Raw genomic sequence first — 26956 nt, forward strand, 5'->3', positions numbered from 1 at the left:
CTGCCTAATATGGGTGTCTCCCGGACATTACAGGAGAGAACGCTGCTGGTCAGTACGAGTTTAATACATGAGAGGAAAGGCTACAGACAGCATATAGGCCCAGCCAGATTGTAAGGGTAAAAAGTGCTTAGTGGGCTATATGATCCAGTCACAATGCTGGTTTGGGGGGTGGTCACCACCACCCCAGTTTCAGAGTCTCCCATTCTGTCGATTCACAATTCCTGTTCTCCCTCTTGTCTGGGTGATGTCACAAAATGACTGAATTTGCTCATTCTCTCCGAAAACCGCTCGGTACTACTTTATAAACGTGTTCCGCAACATACCACCCACTAACAGAACTTTATATATGTTTGGTGACTAACCAGTTCTGCTGTATAACTCACGGCTTTATAAGTGGTACACACAGTGTTGGATTTGACGTGGTGCAATCTATCATCGTGCGCTCTTTTCTTCATGAACCGCTGTGTGGGCTAGAGGACTATATAATGCACACGTGATGTTCATGTACTGTAAATATTGTCTGTATAAAGGGCGAGCCCTGACATTGCTATCTCGTTAGTGTTCATTAGGAAAACCTGTCTATTATAAGGAATATTCCCCTTATGGGAAACTATTACGGATATTAGACCAATGGTATTGGCCTACAGCTTGGTGACTTACAATATACATATAATTTACAGTAGGGGGTAAATTATTTAAAACGGCCAATCTACTAATGTTACCTGTATGACGTAGATCGGCGAATACATTCGTTTTGACAAATTTTAGGTGCCAAATGGTTTTTCAAAGCCAACTTTTTGGACCCACTTCCTCCATAGCATTTACTACCCAAGTTGTTTTATCCCCCTCCCTGTTGTAAATAGGTGCTGATTCCTCCCACCTCTGATAGACATTATACCTGGCTCCTGATTGGATGGTGGGTGGCTTCTTGCCTTCTCCAACACTCAGATGTAATTACACATGTTGGCCAGCAGAGGCTACTACTAGCTGTAAAGCATCTATAGGTACTAAATGTACTTAACTGCACACAGGATCTTCTGGATAGTTTACATTCCCATAGCATTAAGTTTTCCACCTTTTTTTTTACTTATTGACTTGTACTAAATATGTTGCATTCTCTTCCCATGTTCATATCTGTTCATTTTTTGTTGCCACAGGATAGTGTCTAAAGATTAGCAACTACAAGCTGAGAGCAGTCACTGCAGTTTGTAATCTGCTACTAAGCTGTGGGTTGTACTGATGTGTAGCACTCGCTGGCTGCCCTCCGTGTATCACAGACAGCACCAAAGGCTTTAATCTCCCTCTATTAACATTGGGGATTCTTCCTTATTATTGTGCTACGGCATGTAAGCTGAACACCAAGGTTATAACTGGGGCAACAAATGTTTTCTAGGAATGAAATCCTCGGTGTCAGGAGTTATACAATACATGACTTAATTAGAAGCCAGTGGGATGTAGGTTAATGTGAAACGGGAGCTGTCCACCAGTCCGCAGGCTCAGTGCTACATACAGCGCAGCCAGCGGGGACCTCTCTGGTACAGATCAGTCTGTGCAGATCAAATATGACAGCACAAAGCAGTTACATTACAGAGCTGCTTAGTCCTTAACCCTCAGTTCTGCCAGCAGAGTATATAATATGTAGGGGACAGTGGTTCTCTCATGTAGCGTAGTGATGTCACATGACTGGTCAGTGATCACAGCTATATAGGAGGATCGTCTCATAAGCAGCTTTGCTTTGTTAATTGAAGCTCGTATAAGATATATTATTCCTCTATTGTCCATTGATAAGTTATCGTGCGGTTTAGGGACTTGTATAAAACCAAGGCCATTGCTGATGTGGTCTTTTACTATCCTTGTACCCCTGCTCCTTTATAACAGTTTTGTCCTCTAGACTGTGTCATTCTCCTTTACTACTTTAAGGTATTTGTATATGTCTTATATCTACTGTCTGGTGCTGGTTTTTTGACTCCTTACAGATACATTATATGGAAATGTCACATTTTCCACCCTATATATTATAGTTGGGAGATGTAGTGTTATTACAGAGAATGAGCCTTCCTGAGCGCCCGTTATTATTGTATGATTGAATTGTGCATCCAGGCGGGATGTATTGGTGGGAACAGGCAGATGCTCTGTGATTGGAGGGTGAGGTCTGGTTACATATTAACCTGTCTGGTATTATTCTGGGACAGTCTGTTACGGTTTGTTAATCTTTATTCTTAAACTAATTTGTTGCATTGGTCTCTATTGTAACTTTATAGATGTATCCTTAAGTTTTACAAAGTTTGTTAGAGCCACCCTAATAATGTTATAAACATGGCAGTCTATTTTATTAGGGTGGGAAACATGTAAATCGTGTCCTCCTCACAATACATATGATCCCGACCCACCATCTGTAATCAGGGACAGCAGCTGCTCTTGAACTGTTGGTGCAATAACTTTACAAACTAAATGTGAGAGTTACAGTCACTGCTGATGTAACATAAAGGAACCTAGTGTATAGTGCTGATTTATAACGCCACAAGCTCTATTTATACACACATTAAATTATAATAATCTCGTGACCTGGCACCCTAGCTCCAACACCAGTTTGGCAGTATAAAGAGCTCAGATACATAATGTGTAGACAAATGCCCTCTCATGAGATATGATGCATTACTAGAGGTAGCTAAGATGTGGTTCTAGAACTACAAGTCCCAGCACAAGACAGACTTGTAAAACAGCTGGCGCCACAAAGTAAGCTCCCTAGATAAGGTGTGCTGTGGTACGACTACACTATTGGTTATGTGAGATTAGATGTCATACCCTCACAGAGGAGCCTGCAGGGGGCGCTATAGAGTAGCGATCTGTAAGGAAAGGGTCGCACGCCCCCGACACTGACCCAGGGGTGATCTCTCATTCTTTGTCATCGCCCATTTTAGACCCAGATGCTCCTGAGTGAGTGTCTGTCCTTCACTAGGTATAAAGACCGGGGGAAAGGGGGTTAATATATCAAGCTGAAAGTTTTCCGGCGGGTTTGAAAAACCAATCAGATTGTAGCTATCATTTATTTAGTACATTCTACAAAATGACAGCTAGAATCTGATTGGTTGCCATAGGCAACATCTTCATTTTTCAAACCCACCGCAAAACTCTCAGCTTGATACATTTACTCCCAGAAGTTCACTCTGCAGAGAGATTTCCCTATGAATCACGACCTCGTGTAACAAAGCTTTAGTCTTGAACACTTGTAAATAACACTAACGGGGATATTTAGGTTTTCAGTCTCTAGTACATCTGTCTATGCACTGTTTTTTTTTTTGCTCATAACAATAGCAGATGAGGACGCTACACTACAAGATAGGAACAGCTAAAACTGCAGCTACTAAATATAATTTATAATGTTCCTGCAAAACTGCATCAAGTAAAGAGTAATTTAGATAAGCTAAAGCCCTAAACGAATTGTTGTGATTTCCTAAAAGCTGTGGCTCCGTCACTTCTGTAAAAGCCGCATTCATGCAGCAGAGCAGAGAGGAATGTCAGAGGGAAGGAACCAGCCCCCTCCCTGCTTCATTTAAAGGGAACCCCCCCACCCTCCCTGACACAGGGGATTCTGTATGCATGACTGAGCGAGGAGAGTGGGGGTGGACCAGCTAACTTGCTTCTAACTTTCCTGAACAATGGCTGAATGCTTGAAGCATTTACATCTCCCCCACTGCTCCCTGCCCAGATGCCTCACAGACTATTAGATCTTCCTGCTATAATGCCAGACATATCTCTGGTGACACCAGATTAATACTGGTTCTGTAACATAGTAACACACCCAACAGACAGGACATGATTAACACTAATTCCTAGAAATGTTATTTATATAATTGTCTGCAATGCATAATATTTACTCTTGCACAAGCTGCCTATTTATGTAAATACTGGAGTAGGGTTATTAACAATTATTTACCAAAGGTCTTATCCTAAAGCAAAAATAAGCATTAAATAGTATTTGTAAGACCTTAGAAGCAGTCTACTCGTCCTCTCCTCCTATAAGAGCACAGACTTGTAACACAAAGTATGGGATAACACAGAAACTATATCTGTCAGCTGTGACCCAATTTCATCCCTGGGCTAAAGAGAGCACAATTATACAGTGAGTTTATAGGAGCTCTAACCTAAGCCACAGCGCTGTACAAAGATCAGAGTTTTATGCCCGTACAAGACCATTATCAGTCCAGAGTCTCCAAGTTTCTTATTGAACATATATAAAGATGGACGATAGGGACCGGTTGCTCTACAAGTACTAATATAGGATATACTGTAATGTACCAGTTTATCAGACATTCAACTCTTTGCGCGGGTTTAGAACCAGCATTAAATTTATAAACTCTAAAAGTAGGCCAAAATCCCTCCTGATTATGTGTCAGATACCATGGATCACATTCACCATCTTGCATGGGTCTGATCTGTGTAACCTGGGACAATAACATCCATCCACTTGGAGAATGAGTGTTATTGTCCCGCACAGACAGAAAGTGCCGGAGGAACACATTGTCTGTTTCACCCATCTCCCCCCAACATTAACACACAAACAGCATATTTCTCAAAAACATACATCATATTTCCTCTTTTATTATATAAATATCCGTTTAACCTTTAACTGTAAGAATATAAAGCGTTTTTAAGAGGATCTTTTCTTTTATACAAATTCACAGACAGTACAATGAAATTCGGCACGTTTCTAGGTGAGATCCAACTGTGGCAATGCTGAGGGGGGCGAGGAAAGGAAAAGTTCATTTTTTTTTTTTAACGTAATAGAAAATACCAAGAAAAGTTCATGTGTGAATTCTTCAAAAATCTTAAACAAGCTGCATGAGTTTTGTGATCCACAGAACAGAGAGCGAGTACAGAATCCAACCCTGATCCGATAGGACCAAGGATTGTGCTCCCACTATACAAAACGCCTCAAAAAAAGGTGCACTCATGTGTTGGGGGGAATAAGGATCAGGTAAAGTCTGATGTTTGCATATATAATTTGACTATCGTCAACAGCGAGGACCTAGGCTTTGCACAACCTCCAGCAGCAAGAGTTGAGAAAGGCTTGCAATTCTGCATTTCAATTCTAAAACTCAGATGTCAGGAACGATAACATAATAGAAGTTCCAACATTATGGTCTGAGCTCTAAACGTCACACTACAGGGAAGGATAATAAGCTCATCGTGGCCAACGGACTTCTTAAAACCAGTCTGGAGTGTAAAATATAGGGCACAGATTATTAAAAAACCAAATAATATAGAGATCTACTTTAAGCCACCTTTACACACGGCAGTCCTCTAACCGCCAACTAGATGGATCATCAGTACTTCGCAATGTGCATAAGGGCTGGCATTGAGCAACTTGGGTTAAATTAAAAGGCCAGCCGTAAGGCATGGGGTGGGCACAGACTAACTGATGTTATCACAAGGGCAAGGAGTAAAGGGAGAGCATAGGTCAGTATATTAAGGAACCCGTAAGGGGGGGGGAAGGAGAGATTAATTTCCAGTCTAGGCACAAAAATAAAAAGGGCAAAAAAATTAAAAATAAATAAATCATGATTTCTACTTTCCATAGCATAAAAAGTAAAAACGAGGTAGCCAGCCATAAGGAATAGAAGTAGTAAAATACAGGAACTATGAACACCAATAAAAAGAAACTAAGTGACAGAGACCTGTAACTGACAATAGGTCAATGAGGGGAGGGTGTCAGCTACATGACAGGGGAATGTTTAGTACAGTTTTGCATACTGGAAAGTTTCAACTAGTTACAAAATATAAAACAATACGAAATAAAAAAAAATTGGTTTTTAAGAAATGTTAGCGGTGCAGCTCCCGTTAACCCTTCCCGTCGCTGGAGAAACAGGGATTGTTGCTGTGGGTTAACCACTTCAGTGCCAGGGCTCAGCTCTAACCATACAGCGTAAGAGCACTAAATTATACCAACAGCAATGGGGATAATATAATTCAGTCTTCCTCACCGTCCGTGGTGTTGCAATAATTTTGGACTCCAATGCTCATTCCGAAAAGCCCCCATGTTCGTTAGGAGAGCTGTTGGCATTAACCTGTGCAGTGCCAGGGAGCGATGTACTGGTTAAACCCGTACCTTTAAATCAGGGAGCTCCTTCAACCTCTTGTGATGATACCAGTTTATACATGGTAACACCCCCCCCCCCCTGTACAGCCATGTCTACCGCCAGGAGGGAGGGCTGCCAGCGGTTTCCCCGTGGCACTCGCCGTGGTGGCCGCATTCTACACAGCTCGTGGCCCTATAGGCAGTATAAGGTATCAGTCCTAGAGTCTCCTGTCAATGAGGTGGGCCCAGGGGCCCTCACCTGACCTTCTCGCTCTCAGTCATCTGCCACAGTCCCAGGTTGAGCACTTTGAGGCAGGGCAGCTGGGTGATCCTCTCCAGCCCCCTCTTGGTGATCCTTGTGCAGCCATACAAGTCAATGCCAGTCAGCTGGCTCAGGTGCTCGGCTATAAGATCCAGGCCCTTGTCCGTGATCCTGACGCACTGCCCAATGTTGAGGGTCCGCAGCCCGTGCATCTGTCGCACCATCCGGTTGATGCCGTCGTCGCTGATGTGGCAGGAGCACAGGGAGAGGGACTTGAGGCCGTACAGGCCCTGGGCGATGTAGGCCAGGCTCTGGTCGCCCACCTTGTCGCAGAAGGAGACGTCCAGCCCGGAGAGGCGCAGGCTGCCCATGGCCAGGTGCATGATGCCGGTGTCGCTGATGTTGTCGCAGCTGCGCAGGTTCAGGCTCCTCAGACCCCCCATGTGCGACAGATGCAGCAGCCCCGCGTCGGAGATCCCCCCGCAGAAGCTGAGGTTGAGCACCCTCAGCCCCTGCAGCCCCCGGGAGATGTGCTTGAGGGCCAGGTCGGTCAGCTTCTGGCAGTCCTGCAGGGTGAGCTGCTCCAGGGTCAGGCAGCCCTCGGCGGCGCTGCGGGTCATCCCGGCCAGGTGCCCGATGCCCACGTCGGAGACGTGCCGGCAGCTCCGCAGGTTGAGGCTCTTCAGGCTGTGCAGCCCCCAGGCGATGAGCAGGAGGCCGGTGTTGGTGATGTTGGAGCAGCCGCCCAGCTCCAGCACCTCCAGCCGCTTGAGGTACTGCGCGATGCGGCCCAGGCTGCTGTCCGTGATCTGCTTGCACAGGCTGAGGTTGAGCGAGCGCAGGGAGCCGATCTCCTGCACGAAGGCGTGGCCCAGGCCGTTGTCCGTCAGGTTGTAGCAGCCGCTGAGGTTCAGGCTGCAGATGTCGGGCAGGCCCTGGATGACGTAGCTGAGGGAGCGGCGCAGGCTGAGGATCTGCACCCGGCGGATGCCGCGGGCCTGCAGGCTGGGGAAGAGCGACGGGTTGGCCCGGCGGAGGTGCAGCTTGGCCTCGGTCCCCCGCCACACGGACTTGTGGTAGGCCGCGTCCCGCCAGGCCCCGCACACCTGGGCGGCCCGGCCCTTGTCGCGCACCTCCAGGTAGCCGAAGATCATGGCCAGCAGCTCGGGGAACAGGCACGAGATGTGGGTCTCCATGCTCAGCCCGGCGGCATCCCCCGAACTAGGCCGCGGCCTGCGAGCGTCGTGCGGTCCCCGGCGTGAGGTGGTGATGGTGCGTCCGAGCTCAGCCCGGCCCCGCTCTCCCGGTCATGGTGCTGCTGGTGGTGGTGGTGGTGGGCCCCGGCCTAGCTCCGCCCCCTTCTCTCGCGCTCTCTCTCCGTCTCTCTCGGTGTCTCTCACTCACTTCCAACAAACCGCCGGCCGGAGCCCTCACTGGTCCGTTAACAACACGCGGCGTGCGCGCGGCTCTCTCCGCCTGGACGTGCGCGCCGCCGCCGCCGCGTGGAAAGCGGCTGGTACCTGCTGCGCATGCGCGGAGGGGGTGGGGGGAACAGATACAGCTGCGCGCCGCCGATCGTCTGGACAAGAAAGGGGGCGGAGGGAATTGTGATGGGAAGGGGCGGGGCATGGCGGCTCCTTTGTCTCCCGCGCAGCAGCAGCCGCCAGGCGCTCTCAGCGGTAGAGGTCCGTCACCATGGTGACCGCCCCGCCTCCTCCTCCTTCCTGTTTAACCCTCTGATGGCTGCAGTCTGCCAGCTGTAATAAAGTTCTCTTAGGTAATAATGGTGGATCCACTGACTGCAGAGATACACAATGTAACCTGTGGCTCTCCAGGTGTTGGGAAACTACAAGTCCCAGCATGCCCTGACAACTATAAGGCAACTACTGGCAAAGCATGCTGGGACTTGTAGTTTCGCAAACACCTGGAGAGCCACAGGTTGACCAGTCCTGCACTATGTGAATGCAAATTTAACATAATATTTTCCTTATTCTCATTAATATCAGAACTACAAACCAATCAGAAGTATCCACCAAATCTTGTAGTAAAATGATGTCCCACAGGAAAAATCGTTCACAGAGCTGCAAACATAGCGTACAAGCAGCCATCTTGTTGGCCAAACCAGCATTCTGCCTGTTAGTGACATCCCTGACACATGTCTGTGTGTATTCACTTCTTGTCGGTCAGGGTTAGCGCACAAAATGGCCACCTCCGCTGCGTGTGGGTAACTGATAAACTGAAATGCGCACCTAACCTTAGCAACGGCCCTTGATCAAGTGGCTCCAGCGACACTTCATACTACACGTCGACTTCGATGTCAACCGTGGCACACCAAAGCAACACGAAATCTTCAAAAACTGTCCCGTAAAGCAGAACGTCACTGGCGTAAATCTCGAAGCTCTAATGACTTCTTCACATATACTTCTGTCTACCACTCCTATCGAAATGCTCTGGACACTGCAAAACAAACATACTTTCAATCTCTTATCTATGCTCAGGCTTCTAACCCCAAACGCCTTTTCAATACATTTAATCATCTTCTCAATCCTCCCACCCCGAACCCTCCATCTACTATCAGTGCTCAGGATCTTGCTTCCTACTTCAAGGACAAGATTGACAAGATCAGACTAGAAATGGTATCCTCTTCCTCGACAAGCCATCAGCTCATTTCCTTCCCACTACCCTCTGACACCCTTTCTTCATTTGACCCCACAAATGAAGAGGAAATTTCTACGCTCTTCTTATCTTCCTACTCTACCTCCTGTCCTCTTGATCCTATTCCCTCGCAAATTGGTAGATCCCTGTCTTCTGTGCTCATTTCACCTCTAACTCAAATCTGTAATCTCTCACTCTCTACTGGCATCTTTCCATCACTATACAAGCATGCAGTGATTACTCCTATTCTAAAAAAACAAAACTCCGACCCAAACTCTCTCTCAAATTACCGTCCCATCTCTCAGCTCCCTTGCCCCTCCAAGCTTCTAGAGAGACTTGCCTACACTCGCCTCACACGCTTTCTTTCCGCAAACAACCTGTTGGATCCTCTTCAGTCTGGCTTTCGTTCTCAACACTCCACAGAGACTGCGCTGACCAAGGTTGTTAATGATCTGATCACTGCTAAGACTGAACGCCATTACTCTCTCCTAATTCTCCTTGATCTCTCGGCTGCATTTGACACCGTTGACCACTCTCTTCTCATACAAACACTGCAATCCCTAGGTCTTCAAGACACAGTTCTATCCTGGTTCTCATCTTACCTCTCTAATCGCTCTTTCACTGTTAATTTCTCTGGAGCCACCTCTGCTCCGCTTCCCCTATCAGTTGGAGTACCACAAGGCTCGGTGCTAGGTCCTCTGCTGTTCTCTATCTATACCGCTTCTCTTGGAAATCTAATAAGTTCCTTTGGCTTTCAGTATCATCTCTATGCGGATGATACCCAAATCTATCTATCCTCTCCTGATATCTCGACATCTGTGTTGTCCCGTGTAACTGACTGTCTTTCTGCCATTTCATCTTGGATGGCCTCTCGTCAACTCAAACTTAATCTTTCTAAAACAGAGTTAATAATATTCCCACCCGCCAACAAGAGCATACCTGACATTTCTATCTCTGTTGATAACATGACCATAAATCCCACCCCACAAGCTCGCTGCCTAGGTGTAATCCTTGATTCACGCCTATCCTTTGTTCCCCACATTGACTCTATATCTAAATCATGTTACATACATCTAAAGAACATTTCCAGAATCCGCACATATCTCACACAAGACACTGCTAAAACCTTAATTCATGCACTAATCATCTCCCGCATTAACTATTGCAATTCCCTCCTTACTGGTCTTCCCAAAAACAGACTCAAACCCCTAAAATCTATTTTACATGCTTCGGCAAGACTGATTTTCCTTGCAAATAGCTATTCCTCTGTTGAATCACTCTGTATGTCTCTACACTGGCTGCCTGTCTTCTACCGAATCCAATATAAAATACTTTTACTAACCTACAAGGCCATCAACAAAGCTGCACCAACATACATCTCCTCTCTTGTCTCAAAATATCTCCCAACTCGGCAACTCCGTTCTGCAAAAGATCTGCGTCTCTCATCCACCCTCATTACATCCTCCCATTCCCGGTTACAGGACTTTTTTCGGGCGGCACCCACTCTATGGAACTCTCTCCCTCGCACAATAAGACTCTCCTCTGTTCTACAAACTTTCAAGCGTTCTCTGAAAACCTACCTATTCAGACAAGCTTATAATATTCCTCAACCACCATCTTAACCTCACTACCTTTAGCCTGTTACACAATTTCACACAAGACAACTACCCCCGGAATAACATTGTTGTGTGACAGGATCATTTAGCTTATGAGTCACCCTACCTTTGCAGTCTGGCTGGGCCAAGATGCAAAATGTATACTTAACCTCATGTGTCAATCTCCCATTGTCCCATAGATTGTAAGCTTGCGAGCAGGGCCTTCTCACCTCTTTGTCTGTTTTACCCAGTTTGTTTATTAGTTTATTACGTTTGTCCCCAATTGTAAAGCGCTACGGAATATGTTGGCGCTATATAAATAAATGATGATGATGATGATGATGATGGAATGTGTGTCTGCGTCTCATTCACATGCGTTCTGCACAACGGCGTAGTCCTAGATGAATGCACGCTGCATGCATGTGGGCTGATGGCAGCCTGCATATTTCATATATGTCTGTAGTTACGTCTAATCGGGTATCCATCCACTGCGACTAGTTCACAATGACCGCGTAACATGCCTCACAATATTGTACACAGCGCAAAAAGCTTTGTATATGTGGAGCGTGTAACCTCCCTCTGTCCAAAGAGCTAGTTCTCCTTCAACCCACTTTCCACCCCTGAAGAGACCCCTGCTGCGGGCATAGGTCATGCCTCCCATCATCTTGGCAGTTAGTAAAAAGGTGGGACAGTCCCCTTAAATCAGGACAGTTGGGAGGTTTGGCATAGTAATAGGCTTCCTGGAATAATAGGAATGCAGCTTGTGTGTTTTATATATGTCCGCTATTACAGCTGATCTGGCATCCATATTTGTTGGGGAAGGAACAAGTCAACAGAAAAACCAGTGTTGGAGCCATTCCTGTATTCTAAGTATGGTATGCTCATGGTAATTCAATACTATTCCTATGTCTTGGGGTTTAGCAACAATAAATAATGTTACCTCATGGAATAATTATGCAGATTATGACTTTTGTTGTGTCCTAATAGATATTTGGTTAATGGAAAAAGTGCGCAGTAATAACGACACATGTTCTTTATCTGCTTTTCAGGTATAATTCTCCTTATTCCCTTCTATTTGATTTTGCAGTTAATCAGGCAGTGCAATAGTTACGTTGATCGTGTCCTGAGATGTCTCCGTCTACTGGGCCTCCTGCTGTACTGCCCTCTCACCACCCAGAGTCGCAAGTGACACTTTTTTTTTTTATATTTAGAATTTAAGTTCAATTTCAAAGACCAATAGATTTGATCATACAGCAGCCAAACCTGCCCCACGTTGGGCAAATCATCGGTCAGACCCAACAGCTACCTCTGACAGGGTCACGAGGCAATTTTCATTTCTAACACGTTTGTACCTTGAATTTCTGTGGACCCCTCTCACTTTATCAGGGGAACAGAGCCGATCAAACACGTCTCTCGAACTGTTACTTTACCTGAGTGTGAGTTGGGTAAAAGCGAGTTAGGTAAAAGCATGTAGACGGGCAGGGGGATGGCTGCAATCACCACATTGCCACTCGAATGCTCCTTGCGGTCAAGATTGGCAGCGTCATCGTCCTTTAGACGCTGTATGCTCTCTTTACTCACGTTCAGTAAATTGAAATTAAAGTGGACAATGGAGGGTCCTACACTATACAGGCGACTTTCTGTCTCAGTGGGCTGCACCCAATTTTTGGAATTCCCTCCCTCGCGCAACAAGGCTTTCCTCCAATCTTCTAGCTTATAAAATTCCTCAGCCACCCTATTAACCCCCTTATGGTAACTTATTACCTCCCTATACACAAGACAACAACCCTTTGTCCGATATTGCTGTGGGATTGGATCATACAGCCCACTAAGCACGTTTTACCTTTGCAGTCTGGCTGGACCAATATGCAATATGTAGCACTTACCCTCATGTATCAAACGCCCATTGTCCTATAGATTGTAAGCTTTCGAGCAGAGTCCTCTTACCTCTCTGTATTACCCAGTATTGTTTTATTACTGTGTTTGTTCACAATTATAAAGTGCCACAGAATATGCAGGTGCTATATAAATATATGATCATTTTGATGAATATATATATATATACCATACTTGCCTACTTTCAGACAGCGCAGTCCGGGAGAGGGGCATGACGAGGGGGCGGGCCGTGGGCAATCGCGTCACCATGAATCACGTTATTTTGGTCAGGGAATTGCAGGATGCGGGAGACTTGCCTGCTCTCCCGGGAGTCCGGGAGACCGACACGGATTTCAGGAGTCTCCCTGACATTCCGGGAGAGTTGGCAAGTATGTTATATACTGTATATATAATCTATGTTTGTGTTCACCGTACTGGTGTGCTTCCCTCTGGTGGACAGATAATGAACCTCACCCACTCAACCACGATCCTCAGTAGAATCTTTTTGACATGAGATATGATCATTTACGGGGCAAAAGTCCAATTAAATAAATAGGCCCCATAGGCGTAACACTATTGTCCAGGGTGCAGTTACTTTAAGCCTCCACTAGAGGTCCCTCCACACCGGCTGCTGCAAAAAAAAGCTTTATAAAACTGATTTGATCTGACAGACAGACCCCAATGTATTATGTAAACCAGTCATACACTAAAGATTAGATTGGTCAAAAATAAATGAACTCAACATATGTTAATCATGCTTGAAAGACATATTGTTTGGCAATAACTGTAATCGGCTTCTGCAATGCAGAAAGCCATTTGTAGAGTGCAATAAGAGCGATTAAACCAGAGAGCACTTCAAGCTTGTCTTATGTCCGCTCTGCCACTGTATCATGTCACTTTCTGTGTTAAACAGCAAGGTCAACCTATTATCCACTAATAACACATATCAATACTTGTGCACTACGAAGTTAAAATACATCATATTGATCTCTGCTTAGCAAAGCAGAGCTTAATCTTGCATCACTATGGGGACAATGCAGATACATTACAGCATGCACACCATCTATATACTTTAATGATATGTCATTTGCATTACTGGAGCTCTGAAAGATCTCTAAGATTGCTATAATAATGGTTTATCCCAATGCAAAATATTTCTACATTTTTTATTTTGTAGAAAGGTTGTTTATTTGTGTATTTTTCCCCAGTTGTCACAACATTGTGCTGCATTTTGTAATTGTTGGATAAATAGAGCGGAGAGGTCTTGTTTGTTATCTGCAGTGGAGATAAACAGGTCTGCAGGCTGCCAGCAATGCTGTAGGTATAGGAGGCCCTTGTGTCTGTCACCTCTGAGATGAGCACTGCTGATAGGAACCTACATTCCAGGCTGTTTCCCAGAGCTCTGCTCCAGCCCCGGTAGTGTGAGAATAGTCACCTTTATCTTTAGCACTGGGGTGAGAACAGGGATAGGGGCAGCTGGAGTATACACCAAGTATTAGGCTCCAATCAGTCCCTCATTAACTGCTACCTGACAGGGGGCTGCAATTGTGATCTATGTCACTGACACGCCACACGTAAGCTGGGTATATACCCATTCAGTTATTGCGCAGATCACACGATTCACGACTGTTTGGTCAGATATTGCAAGATGGTGTTTGTCCCTGATTGTAAAGCGCTACGGAATATGTTGGCGCTATATAACGAAATGATTATGTGTACGCAGGGGGGGGTTTCTGGGTCTCCAGAAACCCCTCCCCTCCACTAACGAAGTGCCCCACATAGCGGCACTGTACTATACAGCAGCGGCAGCGGACGCTTCTTTGACAGCGCCACGGCTGCTGTATAGTACAGTGCTGCCGAAACGGAGCTGCTGCGCATGCGTGAGCTCTCGCACGTGTTTTTTTTTCCGGTGGGACCACCCCCTCCCCCCTAACAATCCTGCGTATGCCCCTGGTACGCTCCCACAATCATGTTTTATCGGACCGAAGCACATGGCATCTGTTGATTTGGTTTTCTAAACTTCCTAAAAATCATGATCGACGATGTCGGACAAATGTGGCAGTGTGTACACACTCACGGCCAGCAGCGTAGGCAGATATCTGTACAGTGCACAGAGTCAGGATCTTTTCAGCAGATGGTTATGAGAGATGAAGATCACAGATCTGAAGGTAAATCGTGTAGGTGTGTACACATGGATCGGTGCGGTCAGCGGGACTTTCCATCGTTGGTGAAATTGTTACAGCAATTGCTATATTTTTTTAATACATTTTATTTTTAATATATTTTAATTGTATAGGTGTGTACCCAGCTTTAAACTTTGATCATTTATTTATATAGTGCCACCGATTCTGCAGCGCCGTACAGAGAATATTTGTCATTTAAATCAGTCCCTACACAATCTGAGCTTACAATCTAACTTCCCTAACACACACTAGGGTTAATTTTGTCAGGAGCCAATTAACCTCTTAGTATGTTTCCAGAGTGTGAGAGGAAACTCGCACAGACACACGGGGAGAACATACAAACAGATAAGGCCATGGTTGGGAACCAAACTCAGGAGCCCAGTGCTGTGAGCCAGAACTGAGGCAGCTGTTTCAGGGCGCAGACACTGGGGGGGGGGGTCTATAGGGAAATAAATCAATAAAACCTTACATTCCCTGAAATAAAGGCTCATTTAGTGGTGTCTTGTTGGTGGATCTGAAAGTAATTATGTTTTATGTTTTATAATGAGTTTGTATGTTCTCCCTGTGTTTGCGTGAGTTTCCTCCGGGTGCTCCGGTTTCCTCCCACACACCAAAAACATACTGGTAGGTTAATTGGCTGCTATCAAAAAAAAAATAAAAAAAAAAAAAAATTGACCCTAGTCTCTCTCTCTATGTCTGTCAGTGTGTATGTTAGGGAATTTAGACTGTAAGCTCCAACGGGGCAGGGACTGATGTGAATGAGTTCTCTGTACAGCGCTGCGGAATCAGTGGCGCTATATAAATAAATGATGATGATGATGATGATGATGATGATTATAATGTACACTCCACTAATGCAAACTGTATATTGAGCCGTGTGAGGCAGTGGTATGCAATCTAACTGTCAGGACCTGCTGGGATTTGTAGTTCTACAGCGGCCCGGAGTGCTCCAAGTTTTCTAAACCTTGTATACTGGATGTGATGGGCGCCATTTAGTTTGCAGACAGTTACTTTAACATACATACGTCTGTAAATAATGGCTGCATAATCAGTGTCAATAATGTCACATAGTACAGCATTCATTAGTATTTATGCTTTAACAGGTAGTGGGATTAGGGATCATGAACATATTCTAGTACCATGTTCCATTATGATGCACAATATCGCTTGTGTGGATGAGACCTTATAGAATAATTCAGAGCATGATCAGAAGCCATAAGGAAAGATTTTAAGGATGCTCCAATTGTAAAGCGCTACGGAATTTGCTGGCGCTATATAAATGAATGTTGATGATGATGATGATGACTTAATATTGTCATTGTGACAGAAGGAAATATTGAGCAGTGTTTACAATGGAGACAGCCATGAACTAGTTTGAGTGAATATACATTTTTAGTTGTGCTCTAAACACGCTCAGTCCCATAATGCCTCACTGCTTCGTATCTTGTCCTGCAAGTCTGAATGGATAACATGTCCACACACTTCCAAAACCAGCATATCATTATATTTCTGTCCAGCCTCGTTGTATAGAGCTGACGTTGGTCTATGTAGTCATTATAACCGTATAGGAATGTACAGTGTGATGTTATACGCAGCAGTATAATATAATACACTTAATGACACACAGCTTGTGTACGATACATTTCTGTCACCCAGACCCTCTTTGTGCTTTCACATGTCCTGTCTACATCACCCAGACCCCAGACGACATTTTCACATAACATCTGCCATCCAGGTGGGCATATGGTGCCCACCAGGTATACGCTGGGCCTAGTCAAACAAATAGACGCCAATCTCCATGACCGGCTTCCTGTGGAATTACCTCAGGCCAGAATGACTAAAATATCTTTCTATTTATACTGAACAAAAAATAAATCCGATATATCAACCAACTGTCACCAAAACAGCTTCAAAATATTTATTACAGAGAGAGTCCAGACACCGTTATATTTGTACAATGTGCTCATCATTTTATACACAGCTGTTATACACCTGTATCAGGTGACTGTACTGAAGAGCTTGCAATCACTTTTCGTATTGTGACAAAATGAATATTAGTTGTTCGCCTTTAATATATAGTTGATTAATTTAAGGAAAACTTTGTTTGGAAAAAAATTTGGTGAGCGTCTCATCCTGAATAGGTCCATTTCGGCTACAGACCTACGGTGCTCTCACAAAGCAGCATTTGTCTCTAGTACTCTATATTCCTACGGCTGTCGACCAACCAGTTTGGTTACGTTTCTGTATAGTGAAAACTCAAAACAGCTAACGTAACGTGGGTGGAACCTATTTGTTGAGTACATAAGGACTGACGTATATATCACGCCGAAACCACCACAGAAACATAAAACAAATCTCTAGCTCTGTAGTCCATTTCGTTACATTATATTTTTTGGCCATGGCTTTCTGAGTATGTGCAATCGATTGCTAGATACACTCTCTCACAGTGTGTATCTAGCCCTTACCTTTATCGCAGAAACTCGCTCTTCTCACAGGATAGTATATTGTGCGCTGGGGACCATAATCTGGTATAATATACTGATAATTAAAGCAGTATTATGTATAACATATCGTCACGCACCTCAAACAACATTGTGTAGCTTCTAAATTCTTCATTCCAAAACTGCTGGCTCCTTAATTTTAAAAACATTTGTCAAGACCTCCTTCAGTCTAATCTGTTCCACTTTAGGATACGTTTGGCTCTGAAGGGTTCCCAGCAGTGTCCTTTAATAAGTTTACTGACAGGAAGTCTGATGTGCGTTGGAATAATTGCCTCCCCCATAAACGAACCCTCGTCTCAAATATCTCTCAGTCATAAAAGGAATTTGCAGTTAAGTTTATTAGTCCTTCAAATGGTGTTTTTTTTCTGATATATTCTTTACAATTATTATTTTTAGAAATGGAACGTTACAATTTCCCGCTACACGTTACGTCTCGCTGGGGACCAGGAACACGGGGGTTAATGCTGCAGATGTGGCCCGTGTATATTTATAATGGACAGGAGGATATGACTGGACCAGTACGATGTATATACAGTGCTCACACAGGCGGGTCCAGGGGCCTCATACTACATGGGGGGAGCGCAGAGGTCTGGCAAATTCTGACCTGTGCCAAGTGGGTTTTTTTTTTTGCAGTGATGACTTCGGGGATCTGCTCTGAGTGCTGGTTAAAGGGGAATGGGGGGGTCAGACATGAGGTTTTATCTCTCTGCCTGGAGATTATATTTGCTCCTTTGCAATCAGCCAGTATAATAAGTGCAATGCGGTACTGCACTAGTCAGATAAGGTCACTGTTCTCTGTGCGTTGTTCTTTGGGACTTTGTAGAGTATATTGGCCAGCATAGTGCTGCTCAAATCAATGATTTTTCTATGTTTTATGCTTTTTAAGTACAGGTCACAATGTTTTAAAGATCAATCACATCACTGGGCAGCGGGGTGATGACGGATAGCCCCCAACAGTGCAGATTTTGAAGCCCTTTTAAATTTATTCTTGTCTTTTGCTTGATGTCGGATTTCCCTGTCTGCAGGAGAAGGGTCAACTTTTTCCATTTCCTGGCTGCTGTGGATACACTGTGGATGGTGCACGCAGAGGTGCTTTGTTCCTCATTCTGTAGCAATCCCAGCTAAAGAGACTACACTCTCCATAATGCATTGCACTAAAGTTGACCCTGCAGACACTGAATGATGTTGAACCAGAGGGGGACCCCAAGGCATGCTGGGAAATTACAGTGGTCAGATTCCATTCCAACCAGGGCGCTATCTCATACTTGCCCACACTCCCAAAATGTCCGGGAGACTCCCGAATTACGGGTAGGTCGGGAGCCTCCATGACACGATTTGCCATGAATCGAGTCATTTTGGCCCCAGTCACTGTTGGCTAAATGAGGCTTTTGCACCTCCGGATCTCCCTGTGGGAAAGAGTAAGAAGTCTGCTCTATCTGTGTCTGTGGGATAGGGAATATAGATTGAAGATCCGCTGGGGCAGGGACTGATGTCAGTGATTAAATTTGCTCTGCGCTGCATAATACGTAGGCGCTATATAAATAAATGATAACAGGACAGGAGCATTAGACAGCTCGTTTAATGACCGAAAGTGTTATAAACACATATTACACAGTATCCCCAATAAGCACCTCACTCACACACTGTTTTGTTTCATCTACGTCCGGACTGCATTCCTCTACCTGTGCCTCGTGCCTCGCTCAGCTGGCACCCCATCACTGTCAGACCCCCAGCCTCTGTAGCCCTGTGTCTTCAGGAGGGGGGCTGGTGACCTGACTTCACACTGAGGTCGCCCCCTCCTCTCCAGACGTACACAGTAGGCTCCCATTTATATGGAGGGATAATCCTTTGAAGAACAATCAAAGGGGAGAGAGGAGGGGAGGACGTATTAGACATAAAGAGATAGGAGATGAGGAACCAGACAGGTGAGAACCAGGAGACAGAGCCAGACAGGTGCCGAGAGAATATAATATAATGAATAAATATGGGAGGATACGACTGTCACACAATGCACTGGGCCTATAAACACCAAGCAGTGAATGTGTTATATTCAGATATTTCTAATTATATCGTTGCCCAAACTCTGCGCAGTCCAGTCTGCCGGACAGAGCTGTGAGAAATTTCGGTGACAAGTACAGGTGTCGGCATGCTGGAACTTATAGTCCCACAGCAGCCGTTTTATAGTGTCCTTCTATCACATGAACATTATTTCATCATAGGTCTATGGTATCTTACTTAATATCGATGGTTATTTATAAACACTCTTACAACGAATATACTATAAGAAAAATATAGACCTCCCCTTCTATAAGTTACAGGGATAATTATAGTGAACTTGTGACTCAGTGTCAGCGACATTAATATAAGACACTAGTACTACTAGTATGTGTGCAATCTGCTGTAAATTATATCCTTATAATATACAAGCAATGTTATAAACGCCGGTGAATAGTATCTGTTTAAACGGTGAGTGTCTGGTGTGGTCCCTTAAGGGTATTATACGGATAATGCCCCCTCTGTTCTAACTCGTGGTGGATATTTGAAGTCATTTCGTATTTATATGTCCTGTACAAAATCACTGAGGGGATTCAATTATCCGTTAAGTGTCTCCGTAACGTCAACGAGACACTTCGCAGCGGAGATTTCACAGAATTTCTACAGATTTCTACCATAATAGACGGCAATGTGCGCAGCGTGTTACTTGGGCATAGAACTCTACAGAACCGCACATCAAATTATTATCATTTGTGAGCAGGTGTCTATAACACAAAAGTGCTTCTGTTGCACAAAGCTTTAAGCCGTCCTCTGTGACAGGCTGTAAACTATCCGTCTGTATTAGAAGAGGTGTTTAATGGTATTAATGGGAGTTAGATTCTTTGTCAAACAGCAAGTCCATTACCATAGAGTGTGAGGAATGGCTTTGTGTACAGACCTCTTCACATCCCATCCAGACACAATGGAGTCACACAATCCTCCATGGGACGGGGAATATCCTTAATGGACTGGAGTCCATTCAGGGATATGGAAAAGGATTGTCAGGATTCAGCTCTGTTTGTCCTCAGTCTCTGTATTGTCAGTGACCGGGGGTCTGTCCTTATGGCGATGTCACCTGAAATGCAACGATTAATTTGTAGGGGGGGATCCAATGCCCTGCGATAGGTCGCCAGACATCATGGCGATGTTTGGCTGCGCTCATTTCCAGGGACTTCAGTACCTGAATATCACAGATTTTCTGGCACGTTTCTTTGGGTTGCGAAGAAAAAATCAGTGAAGATAGATCGCCGCGGAGCGCCCTCACGACCGCCCCGGAGGAACGCCGAAGCTTCCCTCCGTAGTGTCTAATTGGTCCATATTCATACACCAGTAATACGGGGAGGGGGTGACGTCACGTGAGTAGTGATTAAAATGACAACAGCAGCGTTTTGGACAAGAATTATAGGAGCTAAATGCACTTCTCTCTAAAGCCTCTATGTCTGAGCTGACGCTGTCACACAGAGCGGGATAAGTGCTGGTTACAAGTGGGGATAAAACGCAGGGACGGTTTCATTACCTTGTTACGTCTGTTCTATAAAAAGTCATTTTAAGTTTCTTTCTCGTCTTTCTTTCTCTCGTCTTTGTCTGTTTTACCCAGTTTGTTTATTAGTTTACTATGTTTGTCCCCAATTGTAAAGCGCTACGGAATATGTTGGCGCTATATAAATTGATGATGATGATGATTAAGACAAACACCACAATGTTCTGACTTCATTTCACCTTTCTGTTATTTTGTATTAGATTTAGTGATGGGTTTTGGGTTTGTCTTATTGTTATGTCCTCATTTGTTTTTTCAAAAAAGAAAAATTTACACAAAAATGAGGTTAGAGGGTCTGAAGCTGGAGAAACGCCCCGTCCCCCCGACCCTCATTTACCACCCCAAGGTCCTCTATGTAACCAGGAGATAAATGTTGTGAGTCCACTATTGTGCTAATATGTCACAGACTGAGGAAAGGGACAACTCTGGCTCATGTCATACACAACATCCGCACTCTCTCTCTCTCTCTGTCCTATCATCATGTGTCTGTCAGTCTCTCTCTTCTGCAGCTCTCTCTCTAGTGATTGATGGTCTCTCACTGTTCCCCATATCGCTGTTGGTCTCTACTGACTGACAGTCTGTCTCTAGCGTCTGAGTTCTCCAGCCTTCTCCTCCATCTCTCTCTGATAGTCTCTATCTTAGGCAGTCCTCTCTCTCTCTCTCTGTCTCTCCCCTCTCTCTGACAGTTTCTCTTTCTCTCTCAGATCATCTCTCTCATACACTCTCTCTCTCTCTCTGTCTCTCTCTGTCTCTCTGCCCTCTCTGTGACAGTCTGTGACACTGGGGGCAGCACACTGACCATGGCCCCAGTATAAATCTCTCTCTCACACAGTCTCTCTCTCTCTCCCTCTCGGACTCTCTCTCGGTTTCTCCCTCTATCTCTATCTCTCTCCCCCCTCTCTCTCTCACACAGTCTCTCTCTCTCTCTCTCTCTCTCTCTCTCTGTCTCTCCCTCTCGGACTCTCTCGGTTTCTCCCTCTCTTTCTCTCTCTCCCCTCTCTCTCTCTCTCCCTCTCTGTCTCTCACAGACAGTGTCTCTCTCTCTCTCCGACACTGGGGGCAGCCGCAGTATAAATCTCACTCTCTGACAGTCTCTCGCTCTCACACAGCCTCTCTCTCTCTCTCCCCTCTCGGACTCTCTCTCGGTTTCTCCCTCTATCTCTATGTCTCTCTCTCCCTCTCTCTGTCTCTATCACAGTCTCTCTCTCTCTCTCTCACAGAGTGTATCTCTCTCTCTCTCTCTCTCTCTCTCTCTCCTCTCTCTCTCTCTCCTCTCTCTCTCTCTGACACTGGGGGCAGCACAGTATAAATCTCACTCTCTGACAGTCTCTCGCTCTCACACAGCCTCTCTCTCTCTCCCTCTCGGACTCTCTCTCGGTTTCTCCCTCTATCTCTATGTCTCTCTCTCCCTCTCTCTGTCTCTATCACAGTCTCTCTCTCTCTCTCTCACAGAGTGTATCTCTCTCTCTCTCTCTCTCTCTCTCTCCTCTCTCTCTCTCTCTCTCGTCTCTCTCTCTCTCTCTCTTCTCTCTCTCTCTCTCTGACACTGGGGGCAGCACAGAATAAACCTCACTCTCAGTCTCTCTCACACAGCCTCTCTCAGACAGTCTCTCTCTCTCACACAGACAGTCTCTCTCTCTCTCTCTCTGTGACACTGAGGGCAGCACACTGACCATGGCCCCAGTATAAATCTCACTCTCTTTACTCAATATCTCTCTCTCTCTCGCTCTCACTCACACTCACACTCTGACCATGGCCCCAGTATAAATCTCACTTCCCCAGGTAATAAAATGTTAATGATCGCAGGAGGGGAGTGTGCGCTGCGGGGTCTGACCGGCAGAGGGCGGCAGAGAGCGGCCACCTCCTCCCCCGGGACCCTCAGTCTGCAGCCAGCACTGACCCTGTAACTTGTGTCTCCCAGGGACCCCGGAGCTGCTGGAGATCCGCGGAGAGGAGCTGTCCGGGGGGCAGCATGAGGCTGCTGCTGATCACTGTCCTGCTGCCTCTGGTGGGGGCCAACTCCTGGTGGTGAGTACCGGGGCAGGGGCATCACATGAGGGAGGGGGGTAATAAGTAATATAACCTCCACATGTGGGGTCTGCTCCCTGGATATAGACTATAAGACCCCATGAGACAGTGTTATGTATCTGACCCATCTGAGTCTCATACAATAAGGTTCAGGAGAGATTGTGTCTGACATTGATACATGTAACAAATGCTGCATCCAGTAAAGAACATTTTGGGATGATGTTGCAACTTCACTAGGGAGGGTAACATAACTTTAAAGTTCTGAGGGATATTGGATTGGATGGATAATTCTCCTGGTATCATAGTCTGTAATGAGAGTTTTCTGGAGCAGCTACTTTATAACAACCAGATACAAATTATAGCTGAAAGTCACCGACTTCTCTCTACAATTCCCTCAAATAAATGTCTGATTTTACTTTACTAGCGATAAGTAACCCGGTCACACTGAAATACAACTCCGATCATCTCCAGCATGGTGGGGGTTGTAATTCGACCAAGGTAAAACTGCTTACTGTTACCCGTCTCTGCCGTGTGTCTGTTCCCTAGAATGACTGCCACCTATTTCATTTACCATCCTTGTGCTCTTGCTTTTCTAGGTCATTGGCATTAAATCCGGTCCAGAGACCAGAGATGTACATCATTGGTGCCCAGCCCCTGTGCAGTCAGCTGACCGGTCTCTCCCCCCGGCCAGAGGAAACTGTGCCAACTGTACCAGGACCATATGGTGTATATCGGGGAAGGAGCCAAGACTGGCATCAAGGAATGTCAGCAGCAGTTCAAGCAGAGGCGGTGGAACTGCAGCACTGTGGATAACACCTCTGTATTCGGCAGGGTCATGCAGATAGGTAAGAGCGCACTGCCGCTGTCATAAATCTACCGCCAGGTTCTACCGTTTCTTTGCCCTGGTGCTGACCGATAGAACAGTGGCGTCATCAGCGCCTATGAGTGTAGACTGTGTTGCTTTAAACAGCTGTGATAACATTCAGACAGCGGATAACGTTTCTGGTTATAAGTTTACCAAGAATCAGAAGGAATACACTAGACGTACTGTCCTGAAGAGCTTGCAATCTGAACAGAATAGACAGACGCACCAGGAATAGTAGTGGACGGAAATTATAAAATCACAAATCAACCAAATCCGGTATATTATTCTGTAATATCTGCTGGAACACGCGTGTGCATGCAACCTGGGGACACATACTACACGGGGTAAGAAACGCAAGCTGCACTGAGTGGTGTTAGGAGCAGGCGTACACTTATGCCAAAAAAAACATCCAAAATCAGTTGTAATAACTAATTACTGGTGAAATCACCTGGTGTTTTCTATATACGTTAGATTGTAAGCTCTTCAGGACAGGGCCCTCTTTATGTGTGTGAGTCAGCACCTATTGTATTTATGCAGTTGATGTGACATCAGACAGTCTGTGTGCTTCTCGCCCGGCTTCTGTATACGTAGAATACATTGATTTTGATAAAAGATAAAGGAATACATACAATGCATTACATGTTACTGCCCAGAAAGGACACGTGACGGGGGTCTTACTACAGAAGGAGTTTTGTATGATCTGTTTTATTATGTCTGTATGTAGTAGTGTGCAGTACTACTTCTGTCCTGGATGCTGGGTGTAATCCCCTTATACATGGTGTTATTATATATGTATGTAGTAGTGTGCAGTACTACTTCTGTCCTGGATGCTGGGTGTAATCCCCTATACATGGTGTTATTATATATGTATGTAGTAGTGTGCAGTACTACTTCTGTCCTGGATGCTGGGTGTAATCCCCTATACATGGTGTTATTATATATGTATGTAGTAGTGTGCAGTACTACTTCTGTCCTGGATGCTGGGTGTAATCCCCTATACATGGTGTTATTATATATGTATGTAGTAGTGTGCAGTACTACGTCTGTCCTGAATGCTGGGTGTAATCCTCTATACATGGTGTTATTATATATGTATGTAGTAGTGTGCAGAACTACTTCTGTCCTGGATGCTGGGTGTAATGCTCTATACATGGTGTTATTATATATGTATGTAGTAGTGTGCAGTACTACTTCTGTCCTGGATGCTGGGTGTAATCCTCTATACATGGTGTTGTTATATATGTAGTAGTGTGCAGTACTACTTCTGTCCTGGATGCTGGGTGTAATCCTCTATACATGGTGTTATTATATATGTATGTAGTAATGTGCAGTACTACTTCTGTCCTGGATGCTGGGTGTAATCCCCTATACATGGTGTTATTATATATGTATGTAGTAGTGTGCAGTACTACTTCTGTCCTGGATGCTGGGTGTAATCCTCTATACATGGTGTTATTATATATGTATGTAGTAGTGTGCAGTACTACTTCTGTCCTGGATACTGGGTGTAATCATCTATACATGGTGTTATTATGTCTGTATGTAGTAGTGTGCAGTACTACTTCTGTCCTGGATACTGGGTGTAATCCTCTATACATGGTGTTATTATATATGTATGTAGTAGTGTGCAGTACTACTTCTGTCCTGGATACTGGGTGTAATCATCTATACATGGTGTTATTATGTCTGTATGTAGTAGTGTGCAGTACTACTTCTGTCCTGGATACTGGGTGTAATCCTCTATACATGGTGTTATTATGTCTGTATGTAGTAGTGTGCAGTACTACTTCTGTCCTGGATGCTGGGGGTAATCCTCTATACATGGTGTTATTATATATGTATGTAGTAGTGTGCAGTACTACTTCTGTCCTGGATGCTGGGTGTAATCCTCTATATATGGTGTTATTATGTCTGTATGTAGTAGTGTGCAGTACTACTTCTGTCCTGGATGCTGGGTGTAATCCTCTATATATGGTGTTATTATGTCTGTATGTAGTAGTGTGCAGTACTACTTCTGTCCTGGATGCTGGGTGTAATCCTCTATACATGGTGTTATTATATCTGTATGTAGTAGTGTGCAGTACTACTTCTGTCCTGGATGCTGGGTGTAATCCTCTATACATGGTGTTATTATATCTGTATGTAGTAGTGTGCAGTACTACTTCTGTCCTGGATGCTGGGGGTAATCCTCTATACATGGTGTTATTATATCTGTATGTAGTAGTGTGCAGTACTACTTCTCGTTACCGATGCTGGATATGACTCTCGGTATCTGTTACTGTTTTATATGCTTGGAGAACTAGACTAGACTAGACTAGAGTTTTCTGGTTTGTTGTGCTGCTTGTAGTTATTGTTATGTTTAACTGCACAGTGCAACTTCCCTTGTTAAATAGCCTTGGTGTAATTCTCAGTATCTGTATGAAGTATTGAGGATGTCAAATTCAATGTGTCCTGTACATAAATGGATATACCCAGATCAGTCCTTGGGAAAAAGTTAAAGTATTGTAAACAAGGAATTAGAATCTGCATGTATTCGGCAGGATGGGACCCAGCATGCCGTGCGGCACAGACTAGCCACTACCAGTTGGATAATGGTGGACATTAGCCAGAGTTCTGACCTGAAAAGAACCTATCCTGTTTTGAGTTCATTCTATATTCACTCCCGAGGTGCTGCTTTCCTTCAGCTTCCCAGTCTTTTGAGTACCTGGGAGGCGGGGGAGGAGTGACAGGAGTACCTGAGAGGTGGGGGAGGAGTGACGGGAGTACCTGAGAGGTGGGGGAGGAGTGACGGGAGTACCTGAGGTGGGGGAGGAGTGACAGGAGTACCTGGGAAGCAGGGGAGGAGTGACAGGAGTACCTGAGAGGTGGGGGAGGAGTGACGGGAGTACCTGGGAGGCGGGGAGGAATGACAGGAGTACCTGGAAGGCTGGGGAGTAACTGGGAGGAGTGACAGGAATAACTGGGAGGTGGGGGAGTACCTGGGAGGCGGGGGAGGAGTGACAGCAGTACCAGGAGTACCTGGGAGGAGTGACGGGAGTGCCTGGGAGGCTGGGGAGGAGTGACAGCAGTACCAGGAGTACCTGGGAGGAGTGACAGGAGTACCTGGGAGGCGGGGGAGGAGTGACAGCAGTACCAGGAGTACCTGGGAGGCGGGGGATTACCTGGGAGGTGGGGGAACTGAACTATAGTCTGACATCTGATACTGATTGGGGGACAAGGACCTGTGTAATCCAGTCTGAATTGGGGAGCGGCGTTAGTGATGACTGAGAATGTACAAGAACTCAGATATGTAACAGTGATCATGGTTATTATTGGGGTACAGTGATAGAGCTCAGATATGAA

At 45.2% G+C, this 26956-nt stretch overlaps 2 protein-coding genes across 2 annotated transcripts in view; one reads left to right on the forward strand and one right to left on the reverse strand.

Moving 5' to 3' along the window:
- The window catches only part of WNT5B (Wnt family member 5B), a 75020-nt gene that overhangs the window by 36290 nt on the left and 11774 nt on the right, over nt 1–26956 (forward strand). Inside the window, 3 exon segments of the mRNA XM_075210623.1 lie at nt 22643–22749; nt 23346–23430; nt 23432–23594. Of these exon segments, the coding sequence (XP_075066724.1) occupies nt 22643–22749; nt 23346–23430; nt 23432–23594 (355 nt within the window).
- Nucleotides 4570–7842, reverse strand: FBXL14 (F-box and leucine rich repeat protein 14). Its single transcript, XM_075210622.1, has one exon. The coding sequence runs from the start codon at nt 7535–7537 to the stop codon at nt 6335–6337; it is 1203 nt and encodes a 400-aa protein (XP_075066723.1). The 5' UTR covers nt 7538–7842; the 3' UTR covers nt 4570–6334.

Source organism: Mixophyes fleayi, chromosome 4 (assembly GCF_038048845.1).
Source record: "Mixophyes fleayi isolate aMixFle1 chromosome 4, aMixFle1.hap1, whole genome shotgun sequence".
NCBI classification, from domain to species: Eukaryota; Metazoa; Chordata; class Amphibia; order Anura; family Limnodynastidae; genus Mixophyes; species Mixophyes fleayi.

Excerpts from the sequence above, each read along its gene's own strand:
- FBXL14 (XM_075210622.1), bottom strand. The coding sequence starts at position 7,537 with ATGGAGACCCACATCTCGTGCCTGTTCCCCGAGCTGCTGGCCATGATC.